The sequence below is a fragment of the Citrus clementina genome, unplaced genomic scaffold (assembly GCF_000493195.1).
Source record: "Citrus clementina cultivar Clemenules unplaced genomic scaffold, Citrus_clementina_v1.0 scaffold_3, whole genome shotgun sequence".
NCBI classification, from domain to species: Eukaryota; Viridiplantae; Streptophyta; class Magnoliopsida; order Sapindales; family Rutaceae; genus Citrus; species Citrus x clementina.
In genome coordinates this window covers 4,382,909-4,410,125 of record NW_006262339.1, presented here as the reverse complement: position 1 = coordinate 4,410,125, position 27,217 = coordinate 4,382,909, and the positions used below count along the sequence as shown (strand labels likewise).

Here is a 27,217-nt window from a genome sequence, read left to right as displayed (position 1 = left end):
ATTGGAGAAAATAAATGATATGTATGATTTTACACCGTGGTAGATTTAGAAAAATAATTTACCGGAGACTAAATAAAATAACAACAAAACATAAAAACTGAAAACTTAAATATATAAATTTGAATATAACTTTTTTGGTTTAACGCAATCTTTAGTTAAAATGTGACACCCACAATCCAATAATTATGAATTATAATTTTTTTGGGGTGTGGGCTTTGATTTTAAGTCAAGTATAACTTTTACAATTAATAAAATAATAATTGAAATTTAAAAGATGTGGCTACCTAATATTTTGACAGGGGTTATTTAGAAATATATTAATTTTTCTTTATCAAATAGAGGTATTTTCTTTTTCCAATGGGGCCTTGAGTCCCCACTTGTCATACAGTGAATCCGCATTTTACATATGCTCGATCAAATGCCAAATTTGTCTTTCACGAGTGCATTTGTGGTAAAGTTACTGTGATTTTAACCGGCAGAGAGAGGTCCAAAGAGCGAGAGAAGGAGAAAACATGCACTTTATCTACATTTTCATTTGGATTTTATTAAAAAAAATATATCACAAGAATTTATTTAAATAAGGGTCTGTTAAGCGTTTAAGGATGTTTTTAAAGTAAAATTTCAAACTTTTAAATTTGAGAGATGGGTATGTTTAGCAAATAGGTAAAGGGAATACTTTAGCAGGTTCAAACACCCATAAAAAGAAAAAGAAAAAAAAATGCATAAAAGAAAAAGAAAGTTTAGGGAATGAAAAGAAATTATTAGAATTTCTTAGCGACTATATGTAATTCAGATAAAATTGAGGGTTGCCACTTGGGCTTTAGCCTAGTGGTGAACCATTGTCCTTAAAATTAAGCATGGTTTTGAAGGCAATAACTTGAGTTTTCATGAATTCAAAAGTCTCCTTCAATTAAGCTTAATTGTATGGAGATTATTTATAAAGTCTTTCTCATTTGCGGAATACGAGTGGAGTAGAGGCACCCCTATTCTATGAGAATTATTTGTCTGGACATGTGTGTATTGATCTGCTGTTATAGCAGTTATAAATATATGTATAATACAGTAACCTAATGCTTAATCAATTAAAAAAAGAAAGATAAAATTAAGGGTTTGGGTATTGATCAGATCTTGGGTCAATTAAAAAAAGAAGAAGAAGATGAAATTGAGGGTTTGGGTATTGATGACATCTTGGGTCTGGATTATTGAAGTAAGGGTACGAGACTCAAAAGTTGGGGCTGTTGGTGAATGGCGATGCGACGAAGTGTGGTGGTTCATCAGTTGATTTTGACAATGGACAGATCTGGGAAACTCATTTTTCCAGCCAAAAAACAAACACAATGGTTCAGTGAATTAATATATGAAACTGCACGCTTCTTTTAATTGAAATTTGAGACTAATTCCAATTACCTCCAATATTTTTTCTTCCTATTTTATTGATTGATATTTCTAATTTTGAATCCAAGCTATCTAGTGAATTGTTAAGTTCAAAATTTTCTACCATACTTTTTATCTTTTCGATACCGAATTCTAACCGAAACCATCTAATCTAGCACAGGTTTTGACTAATAATTTTTATAAGTATATTTGCTGAGCTTGTTGTATATTATTACTTTCTTAATTAAAATTATTTATTATTGTATTCCTCTGAGTTATTAGTTGATATTCCTCTTCTTCATTCAATTAATGTTTCTGTTAGATTTGTCTTTAAAGTCGTTCACTTACTATTGTCCTTATCGAATCTAACTGTTGTTGCAAACTTCTTTGAGTTCGTTTAATATTTTCAACAAAGCATATATTTAAAATATTGACAAATCCTTAATTATTATTCAGGTGAAAGTCTAGGAGAAGTTCATATTTTGCTCACTTGCCACTTGACTTGGTCCCTTCTATCCAAATCTGGTAGAAGGTGATCCGAATCCGAACTTCAAAATAATCCAAACCCGACGACGAAGATGATTTTGAGGGTAAAATTGTTTTTTTTTTTATGATTTTATTCACGTTTTACTTCAGTCAACTGCCTTCACTTAAGGGTGGGTTTAATATACCAACGAGCCTTTGGTCTAATGAGAGAATTCTTGCACTTATAATGTTGAGTGCAATGGTTCGAGTCTCCATAAAAATATTATGTAAGTTAGTTTTAATTTTCAAATATTAGAGTAAAATATTACAATTGTAATGTCTGATGTAATATTAGTAACAATCTCTGCATAACAGAATTAAAAAAAAAAGAGTGGGTTTAATATATTAAATTTTATTGTATTGACATTACATTAAAAATATATTGACCAATAATTCAATAATGTAATAATATCATATTTTGGTGTAATATAAATTATATTATCAGTAATTATATCTTATAACATTATTCATATTATTATTAATTTTAAATTTATTAATATTTTATGTATTTGTTATTAGTTATATAAAAATTATTGTAAAAATAATTAATTTTGTACTATAATCAAATAATGTATTATTTGATTACATTTTTATGTATTTAAGTACTTATTATTATTTATATTAAATTGGCAAATAAGCAATTTTTTATATTAATTATTATACTTAAATAATATATTAAACAAGGATGAGTTTCGTGCGAAAATTTAAAAAATGGGACTGCAGTGTCAAATATGAAATACCCTAAATTTGAAAACCCTAGCTCGAACTGAGCAAGAAGCAAGACCAGCCGCGAACAACGAGCCGTATTTCAAAGCCGAGGTTAGTTCTTCATAGCTCTTCACAGTTCATTACTTAAATATTTTTTCATAATCGTTAAAAATTTTAATTTTTAATTATTTTAACTAAATATAATTTTTTAATGAAACTGGTATTTATTTCGAAGCTCAATAGGAAAAGTAGAAATGTCTGTAGTAGAGGAAAAACCATTGGTGGAGGATAAAGCGAATAATGAAGAGGAAGCAGAAGAACAAATAGAAGAAGAGGAAGACGATGAAGAGCTATCATGGTCGTCGGATTCTGAAATTGGAGAGGCTTTGGATTATTTGGACTCTAAGGACGATGATGAATCGGTGGATGGGGCTTTTATGCTCAATTCAAGACGGCCCAATGCGCACGGAGGGCTTCACTCTCGCACTAATGCATCAACGCTCCAACCTTTATCCAATAGGAATCAGAAGTTTACCAATCACATTCGACCTTCGCCTTTAGAGGTTTAAGATCTCTCCTCTATTTCAGTTTTTAGTACATTTCTTTTTGCTTGTAGTTGTTTGTATTTTAAGTTTTGCTGGGTGTGTATTGGCATGTGGCATTAGGAGTATGGTTTTTTAACCAAGTGTAAGTGATGGTGCAGGAATGGGAGGGGAGGATGAATGTTGGCATGTCGAATTCTGTGACAACTGCAATCCGTGAAAGTGTCCGAGACATGGCCATTGGTAAAACTAAAACCTCTGAGAAAGCAGATCGTGCGACTGTTGAACAGGTGATATCTTGATTATTTTCGAATATTCAAAGATCTATAGCTGCTTTTTGTTTGTGCACGTGTACTGTTGGATAACGGTATTTTTTCTATTTAATCTATTGTTTTGTTCTTCAGGCTATTGACCCTAGGACTCGTATGGTTTTATTCAAAATGCTGAATCGGGGTGTATTCCATGATATCAATGGCTGCATTTCTACGGGAAAAGAAGTACGTAGTGCTACACTTCTTTTTTATTTTTTTTTTAATTTTATTATCATTATTATTTAGCTTAGCGACAACCCATATCGCTCCCTACCCATATGAGTGGGGTTTGAACCCCAAACCTCTTGTATTCAATGCAAGAGATTTTACCATCATAGAAGGCATTTTAATGATTTTTTGAAGTTCATCTGTCAATGGTTCTGTTCTCTCAATTACAACCACTTTCAATTACAACTATTATGAAGTCTGTACGATTGATGAACATGTCTTCCATAACTGATGCTTATTATTATTATTTATTTTGATGCTTATTATTATTGTTATTATTATTATTTCTTTTAATTATTTACAGGCCAACGTTTATCATGCAACAAAATCTGATGGTCAAGAACTAGCTGTCAAAGTGTACAAGACTTCAGTTCTGGTTTTTAAGTATGACAGTTTCATGTGTATAGTTTTCTTTTGCAAAACTAAATTGCTACTGAGTTGCATTTATCTGATTGCATTAGTCCTATAGCTTAACGTTCCAATTTATGTTTTTGTTTCTGAATAATGACAGGGACCGAGATCGGTATGTCCAAGGTGACTATCGTTTCAGATATGGATACTGCAAGCACAATCCAAGGAAAATGGTGAAAACTTGGGCTGAAAAAGAAATGAGGAATCTTATGAGGTAATGCTGACACATAACTTAAAGTGGCAACACTGACCTTTATTGTTGATTTAAAACTTTTTGAATTATTCTATTGCTGCAAATTTATTTGATTTTTGGTTGTGAATTGCAGACTGAAGGCAGCTGGAATTAGGTGCCCAACTCCATATCTTTTGAGACTTCATGTTCTGGTTATGGAATTTATAGGTACTCAGTGTGTGTATGTACATAATTTATGCATCATCAAATTGCTACATGACCAACATTTTACTACATATGTTGGTACTTTCTGCAGAAATGTACTGATGTCTCATACAAATTAATAAGTTCATGACATTCTTACAAATTTCCTTTATGACCAAATTGTCTAATCTTTATAAACTGTATATTTATGTTCTCTCATTGAAGCTTTATTTGTAATATTTGGTGTTGCAGGAAAGGCAGGCTGGGCTGCTCCTCGTCTTAAGGATGCTGCTTTATCTTTGGACAAGTTACGTGAAGGTTATGTTGAGGTATGTCCAGTTCTCTGTCTTTTGATGTTGGATACTTAAATGATAATATTCATAGTCCAAGGTGCTTAAATAAAGTTTTCTTTTATAGATGATTAAGTCATGTGAAATTCCGTAGTTGATGGCTTAATGCAGTAGTTTGGTATGGTCTGTTTGGTAGCAGCAAATGCTTCAATCATTACGTATTTTAAGCTAATGAAAAGGGCTTCTTTGTATCTACATGTGTATGTACTGTTGCTATAACATTCTAGCATGTTTTTGACAGATGATAATTGCAATGCGGACATTATATCAGAGGTGCAAACTTGTGCATGGAGACCTCAGTGAATATAACATACTTTATTTTGAGGTAACACTTTAATTTCTGGCGTGCTTTTCTTGGTTTTTATGCTGTTTTTTGTCTCCAGAAACATAAAAAAAAATAAAACCTCAATTGCATTTGCATGTGGCTTTGCTTACCCTTGAATGGTGGTGAAGAACTACAGACACCTTTAACAACTTTTAGCATGCACTGGGAAATACATATTGATTGCATTTGTCCACAGGGAACTTGTAATTTTTAAATTTCTTCCTATTTGACAGGGTCACTTGTACATCATTGACGTTTCTCAAGCTGTTGATCTTGACCATCCACATGCCCTGGATTTCTTACGTGAAGATTGTGTTCATGTTTCAGTAAGGGGTTTTCTTTATCTGCCTGCGATGCCCTTCCCCCCTTCCCCACCCTTCTTACCAAAAAGGTTGAATATTTTTCTTGATCATTGAGAGGTGATTTTAGACAAACAATATGAATTTTTTGTCTTTGCAGGATTTTTTTAAGAAACATGGTGTGGCGGTTATGACAATCCGGGAACTATTTGACTTCATAGTTGATCCAACTATTGCTGATGATTCTGTGGACAGTTATTTGGAAGAGGTTGTGTGACCTTACGTCCTCTTCAAATTTTCTTTAAGAATGGAGGATCTCCATTGTAACCTATTATATGTTATTTCAGGTTCAACAAAAAATTTTGGCAAGAGGAGATATGTCCGCGGAAGATGAAATAGCAGACTCTGTATTCGTGCAGGTTAGTTGAATGATGAAATTAGAATTTTCCTCCCTCTATTTTTTGGAATTTACAATGTACAGATGCATTCATTAAATATATAAAATTGTGTTTTAAGCTTGGTAGTGGGGCTTGTAATTTAAAAAGGTTGGATACTCATGCATTTTAGTTCACATTGGTCCGTATATCAAGAGAAGTTTCACAATGGAGGTTGAATTTCCTAGATATATTTTAATTTGTTTTTCTACCCCTGTTTCCTCAGTCATATATCCCGAAGACCCTAGACCAAGTAAAAAATGCTGAGGAGGATGTAATACGAATAACAAGTGGCAAGGATACTGGAGACATGTACTACAAGACAATTACCGGGCTAAAGGAGACTCTGTCCAAACCTTCTCCGGCAAGAAAGGAGCTGCAACTGGATGCAAATGCTGCAGAGGAGTCATCTGTTGACCCAGCTGACAATTCTAATTACTCAGAGACTGAATCAGAATCTGAAACAGATGAAGGTGAAGAAAATTCAGATGAAGAAAAGGATTCTTTGCCTGAAACTTATACAAAGGTACCTACTGACAAGAAAACTGCAAGAAAAGAGAATAAAAAGAAAGTTAAAGAAGAGAAGAGGGAAGCTCGTAAGAATAAAGTCCCTAAAGCTCTGAAGAAGAGAAAGAAAAAATTGGCCAAAGCTCACAAGACTAGGTAGGTGTACTGGAAAAACAATTTTGCAGCTTCTACCATTCAATTTGTTCTCTGGAGGACAAAAAATTTTGATAGCTCTACTACAGTCTCTCTTTATTTATCTTATTCTGTTATGTTCAATATAGAGATGTAAGGATATGAATTGATAAATATTTATTTGTATAGTCGCTGTGTTGTACATCTTGTGAACCTGTTCAAAATCTGCTGCCGTTTTGAGGCTGCCTCTTTACTGTTTCCTTTACTTTTATTTTTTTTCCTTCAAGTTTAATTTTTTTTATTGATTCATAATTATGAATGAAAAAACATGAATTGAGGGAACTAAAGAAAATAAATTTTTTTTTTTTAAAGTAATGTCGCTTCTTATGGTTTTAAGGCGAAGAAAAATGTGCCTAAATTTATTAAAAAAAGAAAAAAAAAGTGATTGCTTCTGGGCATGGAAGGCGAGCTTTTAAAGTAAGGTCTTTTGTTGAAAATAATTGAGCAATCGAAACGGCGTCGTTTAGGCTGCTCGAACTGACGGACCAAACGGTGGCGTCTCTTATATTTCCTGTAAGTTAGAAACACGGCAAAATCAAATGAGCAAAGAGTGGCTGCTCTGCCAGGCGCCAGCCAAGGAACAAAATTTGCGGGCACCAAAAACAATGTCGAATTTACCCGAGCAAACCCTAGAAGAGCAGACACCACCGGTCACCAATCAAAACCCTAACGAGAACAATAGTAATAATAATGAGCAGAAGGAGGTGCAGGTGCAGCGTGACCAATCGCAAGAATGGGAGACGATGGCTCGAGCATGGGTCAGCGCGTTTCCCGAAGCGAAAGCCGTGAGTTCGAGCCAAGTCGACGCCTGGATCGACTCCAACTACAGCTCCTTGCCAGCAGACCTCCAATCCATGCCTCGTTCAGAACTCATCGATCGCCTCCTATCCATCCAACATTACATGAAACTCCCCAATGAGGTACCGTACTCCCTCTCACTCTCTTTACTCACTATTTTCGTAATTTCCTGAATTTGTATTTGTGTCGAAGCAAAAAGAGGGGACTTCGGTCGAAACGCCGGCGAGATTCCAACGGACTGATCAGTGGATACCGGTTTATGCTTGGTTAGAAAATTTGGATCAAGATGAAGTCGTCAAATCCAAAGATATTTCCGATTGGTTAAACGCCAACCCGCAGGTTAAAGAACAGCTGTGCTCTAGGCATTCGCGATACCATTTGATGCATTACATCAAGAAGTGTCATTTGAAGATACTTAAAAGAAGGGAAAAGAAGGTATGGTTTTCACATCATTTTTATTTCGAAGGAGATAATTATTTATTTCTTATATGTTGTCATTACAATGCTATTCTCCAGCCGCGTGTTTTGTTTTCTTTAGTGTTTATTTTTATTTTTTAGTTAATGCTGCATGCTGCTTTTGCCTGCACAGGGCTTCAAGCAGATAAGCAATGAAGCCGCCGCCGCTCCTCTGAACAAAGAAACTTCTCTAACAGTGCAGAAGAATGTTGTGCCGAAACAACCAGCGCCTCCACCTCCAAGTATGGTCATTTGAGATTCTTTTGTTTTTGTTAGGGCATGCTTGTATGTTGAATTGAAATTTAATGAGTTTGATGCTTTTAGATTGGACACAAAATGAAGCAATAATTAAATTAAGTGGTGAAAAAATGTAAAAACTAGAGTGATTTTCTTTTCCTAGTATTTCAATTTACGCCGTAATAGGAAAAGCAAACTCATTCTTTTAGAATGACTTGTAGAAGTGAATTATTAGTTAATTATACCTTTTCTGGATGTCCAAAAGAGGCCTTTCTGTGCATTGCTGCTCTAAATTTTATTTGGTGTTATTTTTCTTCCGGAACTCATTTTGGCCTTTTTTGCATGAGAAAATTCTCTTCTGGGAAGCCAAGAGGTCAATTGAAGTCATATAATTACTGATTGCATCAATTTGGTATTTGTTAGATTGGATGACTCTGATCATTTTGATGGTTTTTGTTTCCCAACTGAAGTGAATCTTTAACCTATGTTTTATCTCAATCTTTTGGTCAAGCTATATTTTAGATTAAGTGGCTGTCTTAGAGTTTCTGATTTGGTGGGTCTTGGACTTAGTTATTGGTATTTCTTGTGACTTGGTCAAGAATTGTGTCCAGTTTGCATTCCTCACTACAATTTTCTATTTTAATACACATTCCAGGCAATCCTTTGAGCCTTATACCCAAAGATAGTGACCTCTATGTGTCAAAACGAAATGAAGCTCTCCGCAAATATGAGATGTAAGTCAAATTTTGCAGATTTTGTTGTTCGCGTGCACACTATTGTACAAAATTTCTAATTTCTCTGCGTGCTAACTGATAATTTTGCTTAATTTTCAGCTTGGTAGAATTGGAAAGGAAGCTTTCCCCAATTTTCACAAAACGTCAAGACGTGAATTAATTCTTCTACAACAAATCTCTACCTAGACAGATATGCAAGTAGCAGAAATGTTGCTAATGTGAAAGCATGTTATGTATGTATTTGTAAATGACTAGCCAAGGATTATTTTCCTATCAAATTAACCTTGTATCTGCACTGTGTTTATGGTTGAAGAAAACCTATCCATCAAGCGTACATCACCACCTCAATCTGCCAGCACCATTACAACAATTCTGGTTTTGCTTCCATCAGCTTCTTGAGTTTGTAATTATTTTGACTCTGATCTAATGGAATGGGTAGGAAGCATAAACTTCAAATTATGCAGAGTATTTCCTGTTTTACAATCATTCTATTTATTATATCAAGGTGATATCGTAATTTATCTACATTGTTTACCTTTTGATAAAATCTGTGATAACTCGTAAACCAGTGATAATTTGTATGCTCTTTTTTTCTTCTTATTATTTTTTTATTGGGGACAAGGATAATTTGGTGGTAAATCTTTTTTTATCTTACGAAGTAGTTACCATTTGAACGAATAGAAAAATGCACATGATTATCCGACTACGTGGTTACCGAAACTGCATTAATAATATGTCGTTGTGGTTTAACTTGGTCATAAAATGTAACGTATCATCCATGTGGATCAAGCATATTTCGACTTCAAGTTAATGCAATGACTGCTGAGCCAAATGATGAATATTTTTTTTTTTTTAGTATGAATACTGTTTGTGCGACAAGAATGGAGTCAACAGATAAATTCTAATCTAAGATTTATGTATCTTTGGACTTGATAAACAGCATGAAAAAAGGATACGGTAAAATCAATAATCAGAATACAAAGCAAATACATTTGCCAGTTGACTTAGCGAGAGGGAATACGAAACTCCTATAACGAATTGTACTTAATTTTGTTTGTCTTTTAACATTCGCCCGACTATAGATTCATCCTAATTTTGAGCTATTTTTACATTTTTGACATTTTGTATAATACCACTCAAATTTTATTTCCTAAATTACAGTTTGCACACAGTAATTCTATTTCTCTTGACGTAATTATAATATTTGTCACGAATGTTTCCTTGATAGCTTAAGTATTACGGAGGACAGCTGCCTGCTCGATATAAGTAATACGTGATTAGCAAGTAACAAGGGAAAAGGAAAGTTACATGGTGATCAGAAAAGATGATGCCAATGGTTTTGCTTGGGATGTTCAAGATATGCTTTAGTTGGCATTGGTGCCTTTGCATCAAGATCTGCAAAAGAAGTGGAAGACGATAACTTACCTACAATAATGACCATCAAAACAGCTCCGCTGGCTGAAACATCGACTCTCAAGCTTGAGAAAGACATTCTTTTTTTTTTCTTGACATCAAGTGATTACTTGATCAAGTGTTCTGGCGATTAAGAAACCGAGAAGGATGACGGGGGAGAAGACTTACAACTTGTTCTTGGAGTTCTTTAGCAGAGGAAACTTATAAAATCATGTTAAAAGGTCTGCTAAGGGACTGCCTGAGCATGAAATAGGGCGTTACACGAAGGACATTCTCCGAGGGCTTGACCATATTCACAGTCGTGGTTTAGTTCACTGCGATATTCAGGCGGATAACACCTTGCTGGTTGCTGGAAAAGACGCTGTTTCATGGCTGGGATTGCAGATTTTGGACTGGCAAAGGATTTGCAGCGTGAGGAGGAGATAAGTGCTTTCTTGCAAAGGCACGGTTTGTTACATGTCACCGGGGTTGGTGACGAACAGGTTGTTGATATATCTTGTTGATACATGGGCACTTGGGCGTGTGTTTGTGGAGATGATGACCGCAGAGATATCTGCATGGGGCAGTTTTGGTCGTGGACTTGCTTCAAGAGATGATCTTTTAGAGCTCATTGCTTTCAGTTCAGAAGTGCCGGAATTTCCAAGCAATATTTCAGAAGACGGGAGAGATTTCTTGAGCAAGTGCTTCATCAGGGTTCACCAGCTTCGATGGACTGCTAAACATGTGCTGGCGCATCCTTTTCCTTCTGTTGATGAATGAGTCATTTATGTGTAAATCTGAAAATTCTTGTAGCAAGTATAGTAATGAACTTGAGAGTTTCTATCTATTTGATCATGATCAAACAGTTAATTCGTGATGTTTTTAAGTTAATGAAACACAAACTTTCCACACATGTTGCTGTTAGTATGTAATGTTTTAGTTCTTTAAAGTGGCTTAATTTCTCTTCCCTGATTAGATTATCTCTGCTTATCTTATCAAGATCTTGGTTATTTGTTAGAAATTTGTAAGCCATCTCCTCATCAATAGTGTAATGGTTTCAAACCAACTTAAGAAGGAAGCAGCCGAGGATTTCTGATTTGTCAATGATCTGATTGATGTTTATAGCTTTCTTCGGTTGTAGGATTAAAAAAACTCAGAAGGATCAAGAGATCAACAATTATGCTTTTAAACGACAACACTAAGTTCGCTTAGATGCTTAAACTCTTGGGCTTTGATTGTATAGGAGTCACTTTAATAGAAGACTCAAATCAGGACTCAGTCAAAAAGGTAATGACAGCTGTATTCCTTGTAGCTGAGGTTTTTCCATCCATGGTTTTTGGTTCACCAATTGCCTGCATCTGCATCTCGAGACTGGCAGAAATTATTTGGCCTGACAATATTGACATCCTCAAAGTCGTTGTCACCTGCAAGAAAGGATAAGTTGTCAAAACAGTCTCAAAAAAAAAAACAAAGGAATGCTGAAACTGTTTTAGATCTACTTGTACTGACTTTTGATACCACTTCCATAACCCCGACCAACTACATTCTTATATTTACCTATCCAAAATGTTCTTTTTTTTTTTGTGGGAAAACTAAAAGAATATGCACTACACTACAATGTCAAGGTTAGCTCTTATCAATAAACTGTAATTTAAAAACTGGTGGGCTTGTTGATCCTAAGCCTCCTACTTGACCAAAGAAATTGTGACTTTTGAACATTTTCAGCAACAAATAATTTAGGGCTTGTTTGTTAGATATCTAAAATCTGAAATTTTATTAAATTCAGTCATTTTTTAAATTTTTTTTAGGTTAATTTATGCCTGATTTTTAGATATTTACATCTAAATAAATAAAAAAATTGTGATTTTTATCTAAATGAAAAGTAAATATTCTATCCCAAAGATATCTCCATTGAATATACTTATTTCCTATACCTATAAAATCTAATCCCTTCATTCGTTTTGATTTATAAGGAATGTTAAATAACTATGTCTGAAATGCTTTTCATTTACGAAAAAAAACAAATACCACTTATATTAAGATATTAACAAATAAAAAATAAACATATCAGTTAAACATTTATATTCAGACCATTCAGACTTCAGACTTAATTGATTTCAGAGAAAAAAATAGATACTGCCTTAGTCATTTACTGAATAAAATTCAGGTTCGGATGAATCCAAACTGAACGCCCACTAGTCGGTTTCATCACTGCGAATAGTGCTAATTCGTTTGTGGAGTTTTAACAGATAATGGAGAGTTCAAGGTTGCTGTATCTCTCGATAATTTTGTGTCTACTGCAAACTATAAACTTGGGTCCACTCGTAGCACATAGTCATAGTGGAAATGTCAATGTTGGGGAGCAGCCGCTGTCGAAGATTGCCATTCACAGGGCAATTTATGCTCTTGATGAAAACTCTTCTGTCAAAGTCTACTCTCTTGATCTTGGCACCAAGGTAATGTATGTTACATTCTTGTGTTCTAAGTTATTTTGTGAGTCCTGGAAAAGAAAATAAATATTTAGATATGTGATTTTTGATTTGGCGGCTAACGTGCAGGGGGAGGATTCTCAATGGGTAATGGTCCAACTTGAATCCCCTAACCCTTCTGTAGATGATTAGGTTGCTGTTTTCTTTCTTGAAAACCTCAAGTAGATTCTACTTGCCGCCTCCCTTTTCATGCAGAGCTAACATTCTCTTGGCAGTTGGCAGAAACGAAGTTAATTTGCTTATCCTTGCATTTTATTTTATTTTATTTTATTTTCTGGTCATAAACATTTGGTCATTCTGTTGTTACAGCTCATCGAACTGTGCACCTGATGATCAATTCCGCCTACAGTTTCCATATAAATGCACAGCTCCAATTGAGGTATGCATGCGATTTAATTTGATGAAATATAGGATGGTTTGAGATTATCTACAACGACCACTGCAAAATATAAACGTACGTTTCTTTTTGCAGTACAAATTTGCCAACGAATCCAATGCTGAATACATAAAACCAGGCTAAGCGGCTTTGCAATTTCTGCTGATCAATCAGCTGGCAGATTTCTCATTTGCATTATTTTCAGGTGGCCTGTCAGCAGTAAGTCTCTTCTCCTGTGCGTATTTCTAAATACTATGTGTGGCCATTGGACGGTATTTATGTTTTCCTGATAAAATTATTGTAAAGTTATACATTGTTATACAAATAGCTTTTGAAACTTCCAAGTTTAGACTAATCATGATTTTTCCACTGTGACAGCCAAGACTGGTGGCAGTTTCAAATGCCATTAGATTTGCAAATCCGAACGCACCCGTTTATCCCTGTGTTTCTCAAGGGAAAGCATGGACTGAAGGGGAACAGGGGATTCTAAAAGGGATTATTTGTCGTAGGCGTCTTCGGCAGTCGGCACCCGAAAGGGATGTGGGAAATTCCCTTATGTTATTACATAAAATGAATGTAGTTGAGTTCATGTTTAATTTATTTTTTTGATCAAGTAAATTTAGATGACAGCAATTCATTGTAAACATTTTCTTTTTAATCTTCCCACAGATGACTGTAACCTGGACAAGTGGTTATAACATTAATGAAGCTGAACCTGTTGGAAAAATCAATACATGGATTCAAATTAAAAAGAAAAATACATGCATGCATTCAAATTTAAAGAGGCAAATTTGAAGACAAATTACTAAGGTTAAGTGCCTAATTTTGTTGACAAAATCGTTGGGGTTGGTGCAATAGTGTAACCAATTTTTTTTCTATAAATAGAAGGTCAGTTATTCATTTGTTTTATTATCCAAATTTGTGAGATCTAAGATCATTCCAAGTGAGTTTTAAAAGAGCATTTCCTTAGGTGTTAAGGGAATTTAGGTGTATTGGGGATTGAGTTTTGAGAGTTTTTTTCTACTTTTGTAAATTCTCATTTCTTAGTAAAATTATCTTATAGTCTTTGCCCGTGGACGTAGGCTTCGCACCAAACTACATAAATTATTATGTCTTTTTTTTTTGCATTTATTTGTCACATTTATATGTCTCTAGAAGATGTAGCTATCATAATATTAGTAATTGCTCAACCCGTACTTCCACAACAATTGGTATCAAAGCTATACAACGCACTGCATACAGTATCGAATATGACACTGTCCTTCCCATAATGCAAAGTGATAGTGAGATGATCATACTCATCAAGAAGAGAATTTTCAACAGTAACACTGTTTTATTTTCATCTTCAAATTTCTCATCCAAATTTAGTAAATCCGCCAATATCTTGTTGAATGAGTTTACATGGTCATTCATTGAGCCTTCACTAATCGATAGAGTTTTTTTTTTTTTTTTTTTTCAATCTGGCTAAAGATCAGAAATACTTTGTCATGAAGGAGACATCAGTAAAGAAATTATGGAAGACGATAGAAGAAAAGTACATGAAGAAAAGCCTTAAAAATAAGTTTTATATGAAAAAAAAAACTCTATCGATTCACATATGCACCTGACATGTCGATGAACGACCATGTAAACTCATTCAACAAGATATTGGTAGATTTGCTAAATTTGGATGAGGAATTTGAAGATGAAGATAAGGCATTGTTGCTATTGAATTCCCTTCTTAATGAATATGATAATTTCACCACCACTTTTCTTCATGGGAATGATAGCGTCACATTCGATACTGTACAACTCTTATACTAATTATTATGGAAGCGCGGGTTGAGCAATTACCAATATTATGATAACTACGTCTTCTAGAGAAATATAAATGTGACAAATAAATACAAAAAAAAAAAAAGATACAATAATTTATGTAGTTTGGTGCGAAGCTTACATCCACGGGTAAAGATTATAAGATAATTTTACTAGCAAATGAGAATTTACAAAAGTGGGGAAAAACTCTCAAAACCCAATCCCCAATACACCCAAATTCCCTTAACACCTAAGGAAATGCTCTTTTAAAACTCACTTGGAATGATCTTAAATCTCACAAATTTGGATGATAAAACAAATGAATAACTAACCTTCTATTTATAGGAAAAATTGGTTGCACTATTGCACCAACTCAACAATTTTGTCAATAAAATTAGACACCTAACCTTCGAATTTTGTCTTCAAATTTACCTCTTCAAATTTGAATGCATTCATGTATTTTTCTTTTTAATTTGAATGCATGTTTGTCAATTCCATGCACCAACCAATTTTGAATGCATGTATTAATTTTTCCAACAAAACCTTTTGTCGAGTGGGGACTCCAAGGAGAATCTCAAATTTGTTCACCAGCTGTAACATTGACATTTGATCAAGAAAGCATGTGTGGTATGATCAATGGCCTTTGCAGCAACTCTGTAATAGCTTTTATCAATCATCATCAAGCATTGCTTCTTTGACAGACATGGCAGTAACAAGATTTTTACCATCATGTGCAGCTCCACCGGCACGAACAGTTGGTTGGGGTGATCCTGGGTTCATCATACAGGTTTTCTGAAAGATTTCTGGCCAAACGCAGTGTAGGCATTTTAACTAGCAAAATTATTGTCTTAGTAAATGCAAAAGTGCACGCTTTTTCCCTCTATAATTGACCATTTACAGTGTCTGCTCTGCTCGGCTTTACTAGAGACAAAAAATCTGTTGGAAATTTTCTAGAAAAACAAGTATATTATTTTTAGGTAAATTAACGAAACTGATTCACTGTTACCAATTTATTAAACGCGGGTGTGGGAACATAGCTTCGTCCAGGCAGAAAATCAAATCACTACAAAGAAAAAGATTTTAATTAAAAATTAGTTAATATTTTAAAAGCTTTCTTTATATTCTTCTGACTTCCTCAAGTTGGTTGTTCATTTATGGGCCAAGCCGCCCACCTATTTTTGACCATTTCCATTGTGCATTTTATGTGCATTCCCGAAGGTCAAATGTTATTATAAATCAAAATCCCGCAAAAGTGAACGCAGCAGATTCTCTCCGCTGATTTTTGATTTCGTCAACGTGGACGAACAATGAACTCACATTCCACCAGGACACACGAGACAAGTCTTTTTTTTTTTTTTTATATATAACATGAGATTATTGATCGAATTATAATTTATATTATATAAGAGTATAATTAATATATATAATTATATATATATATATTTTTAAGATTTATCGATATTAATATTAATATTACACCACTTAAATTTTTAATTCTCTTAAATATTTAAGGAACGTCAGCTCCCAACTTAAAGAGCTCGAAGCCTAAAAGTCTAAGAAAGGACATTTAAATAACACACGAGACAAGTCTGAATGACAAGAAAAAAATTATATCCTGCCCTTGAAAAATCACGAGAATCCACGTGCCGCACAATTACTGATATTGATTTAAAATGACAAGACGGCCGAATAAAACAACAGATAACGACAAAACAAAGCATGGTTCCCTCCGAAAGTTACTCATTTGTTGGCTACCCGTCAGTCAATTGTCGCGGACATATTCGTTGGAGAAATATCCCAGAAGCGTATTTCTTAGCTTTTTACCTTTAGTTCTCTTCCCTTGATCCTTCTTCACCCTAACCCCACTTGTTATTTTTATATTTTATTTATTTATTTATTTATAGAGAGAAAAAAAACCCAGAGAAGAAAGTCAAAGCAGAATGAAACTGGAAATATATTAATGGCATCAGAGGTCGGCGGTCGTTGTTAATTTTGCGGGGTTTTGAGTGTCAGGGTCTGAGGTCTTGTTCTGCAATTCAAGAATGGAGGAGAGGTTTGCACTGTACGTGTTGTTGTGCTGTGTTGCCGCAAATGTAGGCTTTAGCTGGGCACACGTTAATGGATTCGGAGAGCAACCGCTGTCAAAAATTGCTATTCATAAGGCTATTGCTGCCTTTCACGACTCGGCTTCTATTAGAGCACATCCTGTCCTTCTTGGTTTAAAGGTAACACGACAATTTTTCTTCACTTTTCTCAATGCTACTTTGCGTATCAGTTTTCATCATTACTAATTTGATTCTCTAAGGTGGTGATCGGGTTTATATACAGAGCCATCATACTTTGTCCACCATTTGAGTAATGAACTTGTAATATAATGCTTAGCTCATTGGACATTTGAAGTCGTGAAATTGTAAAAATTCTACTGATTTTTGAGGTAAAATGTTGATTTGTGTTGTGTAGGGGGAGGATACTCAATGGGTAACTGTGAGTCTTGTGTCCCCTCATCCATCTGCGGATGATTGGCTTGGAGTCTTTTCTCCTGCAAAATTCAAGTAATGTCTTAGTCCCACTATGAAATGAACTGCTCAAAAAATGTGATGGCTGATACACAAACTATTTTATGGATTTTATGATAACCCAATGTTTCAACTAACTAATTTCCCATTCTTTATATTTTGTATTAAACTTCAAAGTAACTGGAAAAAAAAAAAATGTAATTTTGATATGGCAGCTCATCATCCTGTCCACCAGTAAATGACCCAAAAGAACAGGCACCATATATCTGCTCAGCCCCAATTAAGGTGTGTGCAATGTAGAATGCAATTTGAGATCAAAGTGAATTTACGAAGAATCTATGTGATTTTGGAATTTCTTTGTTCCAGTACAAGTATGCGAATGAATCCAATTCAGATTATACAAAGACGGGCAAAGCTACTTTGAATTTTCGGCTTATAAATCAGCGGTCAGATTTCTCCTTTGGATTATTTTCAGGCGGGTTGTCAAATGTGAGTTCATGTGTCTTTTCACCCACTTTTTCTTACGATAGATTTTCTTAAACATGTAAGTACATTATCTTGATGCATCCTACTTCCTCTGTCTTCATGTGGAGTAATTATGTGTTTGGTCTTTGCAGCCCAAACTAGTGGCAGTTTCAAATTCCATATCATTTGCCAATCCCAAAGCTCCCCTGTATCCACGCCTTGCTCAAGGGAAGTCTTGGGATGAGGTGAGTTGGTTTCAAATGATGATGAGTTGTATTATTGATTTGTGAAGTTATTTGACCTATTTATTATGCCTTGAGCGTATTCTGGTCTGATATTATATCCCAGCATGCCAAAGCTTCTATAATATCTCTCAACTAGAGAGAAATTATTATTAGTTTTCTAGAGTTTAACATCTGTTCGTTCAGGAGTGTAGAAATCATTTTTAGTTTTATATAGTTTAACATCTGTTCATTCAGGAGTGTAGAAATCATTTTTAGTTTTATATAGTTTAACATCTGTTCATTCGGGAAGTCTATCCTCTGCAAGGAGTCCATAAAAGTCAACAAAGTTGCAGAACCCAATAGTTATACATAATCTTTTCTTTTATTTCCTGATGATACCAATAATGGTTACAAGGCCATTAATTTTCTTCTGAGTCCCGTGATCTGTTTCAAACTTTGCTAAATTTATTTGACTACCAGAAAGTTTGTTTGGCAAACATTTTATTACTGTTAAATCAGTTTCTCTGTCAATTGTATGTCTTATGTGTTGTTTGGCACACTGGGCATAAAGTATGGACCTATTTGAATCAAGTTTTATACTTTGTGTAGATGACTGTCACTTGGACTAGTGGATATGACATTAGTGAAGCTTCTCCATTTGTTGAATGGGGTTTGAAGGGAGATTTACAAATGCATTCACCAGCTGGGACATTGACATTTTTTCAGAATGACATGTGTGGTAAATATGTTTGATCCATGCTATATTGCTAATGCTTTCTTGCCAAACTGATTGACAGTTATCTCCATAGCCTAGTTCTAATTACACTGAGGAGCTCTCAAATTTATATCCTGTTGAAGTTTTACATTAGGCTGGCCCATGGAATAATAAGGACACCTTGCTGCTCTGCAGGTTCACCAGCACGAACAGTTGGCTGGCGTGATCCTGGTTTCATTCACACAAGTTTCCTGAAAAATTTGTGGCCCAACACTGTGTATGCTTCTTGAAGATTTGTCTTCTTGCTGTAACTTTTGGAGAGTTGAAATTACATTTGTTTATGAGGTTTCTATGATGGTTTTTCAGGTATACATACAGAATTGGCCATCTTCTGCATAACGGTTCCTATGTTTGGAGCAAGATCTATTCTTTCCGAGCATCTCCATATCCTGGACAAGATTCTTTACAGCGTGTCGTAATATTTGGTGACATGGGGAAGGTAGATCAACAAACCATGCTGAAGTTTTCTTGCATATAGATAGGAAAGGAAATATGATACTGAAAGCTCTATGAAGTAATTCATAAAGGCAATCTGTTTATTGTTGGATCTACTGGCATTATTTGGTTATACAGGTCTGAGGGGAAAATGAAGCCTGCACTTGCAGTTTATTCCTTTTGCTTTACTTGAGAAGTTACTTTTAATTAGATCGTGGGTTTGTAAAATTTCCTGTTTTCCTAGTACCCGCCTTTTCATGTTATCAATTGTGGAATAACTCTTGGTATAATGTACTCAAATCTATATGCACTCAACTCTGTGTTTCTTCCTGTATCTTTCAGGCTGAGCGTGATGGCTCAAATGAGTACAGCAATTATCAGCCGGGTTCACTAAACACAACAGACCAACTAATCAGGGACTTGAGCAATATTGACATAGTTTTTCACATAGGTGATATTACATATGCAAATGGATACATCTCCCAGTGGGACCAATTCACAGCTCAGGTGGAGCCCATTGCATCAACTGTGCCATACATGATTGGAAGGTTTATCTCTTTTCATGTGAATCCTTGACATGAGTTTTTGAATTTTAAGCTTTAATTAATGGCACTGGTTGAAGCATTTTGTTTTGATTCTTCTGCAGCGGTAATCATGAACGTGATTGGCCAAATTCAGGATCCTTTTATGACACTACTGATTCAGGTGGGGAATGTGGTGTGCCGGCAGAGACCATGTTTTATGTCCCTGCTGAGAACAGAGCGAAGTTTTGGTAACTCTCAAAGACTCTGTACTCAAGTAATTCATAGGTTAAGGAATCTTAATAGGAACTATTAACGATTGGCCGTCAATTAAGACATTGCTCTTGGCCACAAGCTAATATTTCATCTAGAGAGAGGCACCATAGAGCTAGAACATATATTTATTGCACATGCTCTTTGCCATTTAACAGTTCATCTTCATTTTCTTGGGGAGACACGAGTTCTTTTGAATTCCTAAGCAAATTTTATATCTTCGCCTTTGCATTGGTTAATAATTGAAATCTACAAATGGGCAGGTATTCAACTGATTATGGCATGTTTCACTTCTGCATAGCCGACACTGAGCATGATTGGAGGGAGGGATCTGAACAATATAGGTTCATTGAGCAATGCCTTGCTTCTGTGGACAGACGGAAGCAGCCTTGGCTTATCTTTGCTGCTCATCGCGTACTTGGGTATTCCTCGGACTATTGGTATGGGCAGGAAGGCTCATTTGAAGAACCCATGGGAAGGGAAAGTTTGCAGAGGCTTTGGCAGAAGTACAAGGTTGACATTGCATTTTTTGGCCATGTCCATAACTATGAAAGAACTTGTCCAATCTATCAGGTATGGGCAGTTTCAGGATAAAAATAATTTTCCAATCTTATTGAAATTGGATTATGCACACTATGATTCTGCTTACTTTTTTCACACGTAGAATTTCCAAACTATTCATTACCCAGTTTTGGGCAGTTCTATGACATTTCTCTTTATCTATTCTTATTTAATGCTGTTGGTGCAGAATCAATGTGTGAATACAGAAAAATATCATTATACAGGCACCGTGAATGGAACAATTCATGTTGTTGTTGGTGGGGGAGGGAGTCACCTGTCAGATTTCAGTGAAGTGACACCCAATTGGAGCCTATACAGAGATTATGATTGGGGATTTGTCAAACTTACGGCATTTAACCACTCATCTCTCCTCTTTGAGTACAAGAAAAGCTGCGATGGCAAGGTTTACGATTCCTTCACCATTTCTAGGGACTACAGAGATGTGTTGGCTTGTGTCCATGGCAGTTGTGAAGCAACCACTTTGGCATCTTGAACGTGCTTCCATTGGTGTATAATCTTTGTAGTAGCAGAGGTCTGACAATGAAAACTCATCAAGACACGAACCGATTTATACTGAAAATAAACTTACAAATTGCTTTGCCACAATTAAGTTGTATAAACAATTTTCATTCTTCATTTTTTCTAAAAAAATTTAGGATTCGTTTTTTCCTAAACTTACAAATTGCTTCTCCACAATTAAATTGTATAAACAATTTTTATCCTTCATTTTGTCTAAAAAATTTTAGGTCTGACAATGAAAACTCATCAAGATACGAACCGATCTATACAGAAAAAAAAAAAAAAAAAAACTTACAAATTGCTTCGCCACAATTAAGTTGTATAAACAATTTTCATTTTTCATTTATTCTAAAAAAATTTCAGATTTTTTTGGTATAATTTTTCAAATAGTGCTTGTTTAAGCAGAATTTTTATTTAAAAATTATAGTTGTTTGATTATTAATGAAAGCTTTTATTATTAAATTATTTTAATAGGTAAATTTTTTAAAATTATGACATGAAAAAAATGAAATAAAATTATTAAATAAGTAATAAATATTTTAGATATTTTAATATTTAAAAAAACTTTTTAATCTCCATTATCAAAAGTTCAAAATCTGAACTTTTATTAATAGAAAAAAAATAGTTTACTTTTTAAAAATTCTACTAAAAAAACATTTAAACAACAAAAATTTTACTAAAAACTTATCGGATTAAATAATCACTTATTGATATTATATAATCATATCAGACAAACACTCAATCAAAAACTTATTTACAGGCTGCAAGTTCAAAACCTGTCTGTTCTAGCCTCACCAATTGCTGCAGCCTTAATGGTCACTACTAGCGGAATAATCCCGCAGTCCATTCTGATCTTCATTTGCAGCCAAATAAGCGAAATGGTAGGCAATTGGGCTAGCAACTTGGGCAGTCCGGAACAATAGTCTGTAATCTTTTGTTATCACGAGCGTGGCAAGGTATATTCAACTCCGAGGGCTTTCTCTTTCTTAAAACAGTAAACAAATACACAATTATGTAGGTGACACTTGACACCACAAGACCAGATCATTTGAGATTATCAAAATTGCATACCTATGTCTTTGCAATTTTTAACCCAAGGTGAAGAACCTTCTGCAAGAGCATACTTCAAGATACAAAACCAAATCTATATACAAAAACATAGAATAAAATAAAATTTGCTTCACCACAAATGTTGGCAAGAATTCATTTAAACTGCTGGCCACTAGATTTATATCAAAACTTCCTAGCTAGGGCCTTCCATGCACGAAATCAAAGAGTACAACAGCAGCCACACTACAGATATTAAAAGTTAAAGAAACTGCAAGTCACTGTCAATCAACCATTTCCACATCACAAGGTTTGTTTTCTTCATCGTCCGATGGGCTAATGGATGCTAGCAGATCATCAAACTTTAGAGGAGTGTGTCGAACCATGTATTGAAATATAACCTGCAGCAAATTTCAAGGATAATGTATAAAGCCTTGGAGAATACAAAACAGAAAATATGCTAGCCTTAAAAAACTGCCGAGGCACATCAATAATGGTGTATATACCCCATTGTTAAAAGGGAGAGGGAAAAAAAATGGAAGAGTAAACCTTGTCTAAGCATATCGAAACATACAGCTCACAAGGACAAATGGATTCCCGTAGCATTTCAGCAGGGCTCATAAACCCAAAATCTGTCTGAGGAAATGATTTGAACAATTTATCCAACAACTAGTTTCTCTCATTTCTAATAGAAGTGGAAGCTCAAGTTTTAGGGAATTGTTTTCATACATAAAGAGGGTGTTTTAGTACCTATTTCAGACAGGTTCAATATTGACATTAATAAAAGAAAATTATAATAGACGGTAAAGTAAATGTTTTCTTCTAACCTTAGAGTAACTGTCAGCGAACATGCGTGCTCGATTGGACTTGCCAAGATAATTTAAATCAGACTTCTCAAGCTTTCCATCAACAAAACTTAATCCTCCATTGCCTATAGCAAACTTCAAAAGACTACCGGATTGGAGCCCTGACTGAAAATTGAAAATAATAATAAGAAGAAGAAGAAGATGTAAATGAGAGTAGTAAATGGTCATAATGTTCTCCTAAAAATGAAAACACATAAATGAAAATGTTTGACACAATGAACCACCCCAGCCCTAGGCTGAAACCAATAGAATTAAGGGATCATGAATACGTGGAAAAGCAAATCTAGCAACAAAACAGCGGGTGCTACTGGGTAAGAAATTTGAAACTATTTCCATGAAATGCCCCAAAAGTATTTACTCATTTTGTTCGTATTCTTTTGACAATAAGTTTCAGACAGAGACCCCTTTCCAGTTGTTGATCAAAAAAACTAAAAAACTATTGCTCCAAAGAGCATGCCAGCACAAATGTAGGGTCTAGAGGAGAGTTATATGGACTGCAATACTGAAGAACATCCTAAAGTATTCGTAATGAGAACTAACCCGGTCACTCCAGGGTTTGGGAAGAGTTTTGCTACATTATATAATATTTAAAAGATGCAATCAATCATTTATCATAAATTGAAGAATAAATCTTGTACGAATTTGCATGAATTCAAGCATTTATAATGAAAACTACAATAAACAACACCTTTTGTATGAATTCACCATCTAAGCAGCCAAAGATGACAGGAGGATCATCTGATGTAGATAGTTTCCCATCTTCTTGCAATTCCAAAACTACCTAATAGAAGAAGAAAAAAAAAAAAAAGAAGAAAAAGGAAAAAATCATTAGGCCACAACATATGAAAATTTTTATTAGGCATCATATATGTGAGGTTATGCAAATTCATCATACCATTCAATGAATCTGTAACAAAAGAAGAAAAAGGAAAAAAATCATTAGGTTGCAACATAAGGAGATTTTTTATTATGCATGATATATGTGAGTTCATGCGAATTTATCGTAAATACAATTCAATGAAACAAAATTAAAGATTCATGTCACTTTTAGTAAGAACTAATGAAGCAAGGCTGGCAATGAACAAAAAATGTGATTGAGAAAACCTGTGTCTATCTTGTCCATGCAGTACCTTCTTACTGGACATGTGAACAACAAGAGGACGGTTCAAATTTCAGCTTGAATAATGAACCTTCATATGTATTAACTTTCACAATACTCAACAAATCATCAGACTAGCTATGAAATTGCTTAAAATGACTGCATATTTCTCTGCAGATAAACAGCAATTTTGATATTGAAGAGTATAATCCCTTAAACCTAAAACAAAATATTTATAAATAATAAAACCACAGGGATGTGCTAAGCGAATGTGCATGTATTTTCAAAAAGTTGTGGGTCAGAAAATCCAATGATAGGAAAAGAATGGTGCTACATGAGGAGACTGGGCCCAATAAACTATTGAAATGTTGCTCCTGATGTGTAAGAAAAAAATTTTGAACATTCAAACCAATTGCCGGAGCTCAGGTTTGGCACCTATAATCTGGTTTCAGCACAAAAGAATCCATGTGCAGCATCATAGTTTGTAGCAAATTACAAAGTGATCCAGTTATGAAGCAACCAAAATAAAGGAAACCATAAATGAGAACTGGTAAGTAAGGCTGCAATTTCAGAATACCTGTTGTTGGCTCAGAACCTGTCCTTTACTATCTGTGTCAATAACATATTGACTACACTTTTCGTCCTTCCAGACTAATGCTAGAGGTGTATTTCCAGTTTGATAGTGTGCATGCCTTAATAAGAAACAAAGCAAACTTCCTTAGGCAATAGCCACTAAAAAAACCAAAGATGAATAAGCCAAAAATAACAAACAGAAATATGAAATAAAAACAGGTTATGATCTTATGAAACTAAAAAATATACAAAGGTTCAAATAGTAACAAGCACCGTGACATAAGTAGAAGAAGTTCCTACTAATGTAGAGGCAAAAATATCCCTTCTAAAGCCCTTTATGATCTCAATAACAAGGATTAAACATCATAATTTTGTTATTTTTTGCTTCAACTAACAGAAAGATTATAAAATGTGAACATTATGATAATTAGCACCCTTGGGAAAAAAGACATACTTGTTATAAAACAATAGTCCATCCTTGGCATAAGGCACAGATTCTATATAAGCAGAATATAGACCCCTCTGGTCACAGTTGTATACAGGAACCGTACTGAATCTGAATTTATAGTAATGGGAAGGAGCATCGCAAGCCCCAGTTTCAGCAAGCTTGGAGTTCAGCCAAAAAAACCTGAACTCAGCAGTGCAGTCATAGAGAGAATAACCCCGCCAGCAAACCATGTCAATCACATAATAAGTTTGATCTAACTGCAATCCAACACACATTTGTTACAATACAGGAAAAAAACAACAATTACAAGAAGGGTAAACTTCGATTTATCCCTACTTAGAGTGACAAACTTTTCAACTTATCTCCCAAACGTGTGAAAACATCAATTTAACCTCATTTTCAGTTAAGAAGACCCCAAAAAATAAAAATAAAATAAAATAATCAATGCACCCCCATTTGCCCTCATCTCCTGAACAACAAAATGGGGTAAACTGAAGTTTTCAGTTTTCACAATTTCGGGTAAATTGAAGATTGTCATCCTGTCTGGGGATCAATTGAAGTTTACCCCTATGAGAAAATATAACCTACGTACCTCATGAAATATGCAATCAAGTATGCAATACGATTGAGCAGACCCTGATGGGTCTTTTGTCCTCGCTCCAGAAGGTAAAGCAGAAGGGAAATGATGCAAAATAGAGCCATTGCGTTCTCTACTAACCGTTGTTCCATTGGATGAAACAACTATGCACCGCTTTCCAGCTGGCCTTGCAAATACATACCTAGAAATTAAAACCACATTTGCAAATATTAGGCCACTAAAGAAGTCTTGCTTGACGACATGCTTCGTTTTTTTTTTTGGGGGGGGGGACAAAAAATAAACTAGTGTGAAGTAATGTCTTAAAGAAATTTATTAATGGTATTTATTTACCAGTCATGGCTCAAGCGATCAGGGACGTCGATCATCCACTCGGGAAGCATCAACTGACTGGCGAACCACTTGCGAACTTCGGGTCCTCTAAGCTTCGAAGCCTGGCGAATGTCAAGGTCTTTGGTCAAAGGTCCGGCTTCTTGCTGGGGTTGAGATTCGGGTTCGATTTCTAGTTCGGGTACAGGGTCCGGGTATTGGGATTGCAGGGAGAGGACGGAGGAAGCTAAGCAGCGTGCTTGTTGTTGAGCATCGCGGCGATTCTGTGATTGACGCTGTAGCGAGAGCTCCCTGCGTCGCTGTTGATCGGATATTGCTGTTCGTTTGAACGGACGGCGGAGATCGGGGGGCGCCATTGTGTGACACTACTTTTGTATTTTTATTTTGCTGCCTTCTTCCTTCAGATATCCAACGGTTCTCTCTATTCTATTTATTTAATAAAGTGACTGGTACGACACCGCAGTGAAAGAGGGCTCGGCCTCGTTGTGAAATATGGCGGTGATGTGTGGTTTTGAAGAGGGTAATTTTTAGGATACCTCCACTAAGGTTTACCCTTATTACACTTGGAGGAAAACTACTAATATATTGACACATTTCCCCCGGACATATAGGGCTGCTAAGTCCTTCGATAGTTAAGGGTGTAGTGATTTATAATTTTATACTTTTAGAAAAGCTGATGCATAGATGCATAGTCACCAATTTGATAAATCACTCAGCACCTAAAATGGAGAGATTAGTTTTTTAAAAAATATTTTAAAAAGTGAGAAATTAGCTCCTTCCAAAAAAAGATGAAGTTGACTCCTTCAAAAGAAAAATGAAATTGAGTAAAAATTTAATTTTTTTTCCTTTCTTCTCCTCGTTAGTCATTGCAACCATCATCACCACTCCGAACTCTTAATCACCACAATCACTACCAATCATAACCCCTAGACACCACCATACAAGTACGAACCTCAATTGTTGTCATCATTGTTAGCTTCCAAAATCTTTAACGTGTTGCGAGCCAACACCCATGATTTTAGCACCACCACTACCTACAAACAAAACCCAAGCCATAGGTTCCCCCACCCATCATCCACTAGCACTTGGCACTACGCCCAGCCACATTCACA

The 27,217-nt window shown here is 35.1% G+C and overlaps 5 protein-coding genes across 6 annotated transcripts; 4 read left to right on the top strand and 1 right to left on the bottom strand.

The window, feature by feature from the left end:
- Nucleotides 1-2,595: 2,595 nt before the first annotated feature.
- Nucleotides 2,596-6,710, top strand: LOC18046080 (serine/threonine-protein kinase RIO1). 2 transcript variants are annotated; one of them, XM_024189638.1, is made up of 13 exons: nt 2,596-2,718; nt 2,851-3,170; nt 3,311-3,439; nt 3,554-3,646; nt 3,993-4,072; nt 4,200-4,313; nt 4,426-4,499; nt 4,728-4,804; nt 5,067-5,150; nt 5,384-5,476; nt 5,610-5,717; nt 5,797-5,868; nt 6,110-6,710. In XM_024189638.1, exons 2-13 carry the CDS (start codon nt 2,862-2,864, stop codon nt 6,548-6,550), a joined length of 1,674 nt encoding a protein of 557 aa, XP_024045406.1. In that variant the 5' UTR covers nt 2,596-2,718; nt 2,851-2,861; the 3' UTR covers nt 6,551-6,710. The 2 variants fall into 2 exon arrangements, with proteins under 2 accessions (XP_024045406.1, XP_024045405.1); XM_024189637.1 differs by having other exon boundaries at nt 2,843-3,170.
- Nucleotides 6,711-7,031: 321 nt separating this feature from the next.
- On the top strand, nt 7,032-9,266 carry LOC112099523. Its single transcript, XM_024186871.1, has 5 exons — nt 7,032-7,502; nt 7,573-7,815; nt 7,970-8,078; nt 8,729-8,807; nt 8,907-9,266. The coding sequence occupies exons 1-5, from the start codon at nt 7,122-7,124 to the stop codon at nt 8,965-8,967; spliced, it is 873 nt and encodes a 290-aa protein (XP_024042639.1). The 5' UTR covers nt 7,032-7,121; the 3' UTR covers nt 8,968-9,266.
- A 974-nt stretch (nt 9,267-10,240) lies between these two features.
- On the top strand, nt 10,241-10,979 carry LOC18046079 (mitogen-activated protein kinase kinase kinase 17). Its single transcript, XM_024189259.1, has 3 exons — nt 10,241-10,322; nt 10,474-10,615; nt 10,703-10,979. The coding sequence occupies exons 1-3, from the start codon at nt 10,241-10,243 to the stop codon at nt 10,977-10,979; spliced, it is 501 nt and encodes a 166-aa protein (XP_024045027.1).
- Nucleotides 10,980-16,622: 5,643 nt separating this feature from the next.
- Nucleotides 16,623-21,234, top strand: LOC18045941 (probable inactive purple acid phosphatase 27). Its single transcript, XM_006440050.2, has 12 exons — nt 16,623-17,083; nt 17,319-17,410; nt 17,590-17,659; nt 17,741-17,863; nt 17,992-18,084; nt 18,673-18,802; nt 18,974-19,055; nt 19,145-19,277; nt 19,616-19,821; nt 19,920-20,045; nt 20,331-20,640; nt 20,816-21,234. The coding sequence occupies exons 1-12, from the start codon at nt 16,901-16,903 to the stop codon at nt 21,119-21,121; spliced, it is 1,854 nt and encodes a 617-aa protein (XP_006440113.1). The 5' UTR covers nt 16,623-16,900; the 3' UTR covers nt 21,122-21,234.
- An 870-nt stretch (nt 21,235-22,104) lies between these two features.
- LOC18045940 (snurportin-1) lies at nt 22,105-26,591 on the bottom strand. Its single transcript, XM_006440049.2, has 7 exons — nt 26,109-26,591; nt 25,773-25,959; nt 25,187-25,437; nt 24,737-24,851; nt 23,749-23,841; nt 23,022-23,165; nt 22,105-22,595 (listed from the first exon to the last, which is right to left on the bottom strand). Exons 1-7 carry the CDS (start codon nt 26,459-26,461, stop codon nt 22,479-22,481), a joined length of 1,260 nt encoding a protein of 419 aa, XP_006440112.1. The 5' UTR covers nt 26,462-26,591; the 3' UTR covers nt 22,105-22,478.
- Between the last annotated feature and the right edge of the window lie 626 nt (nt 26,592-27,217).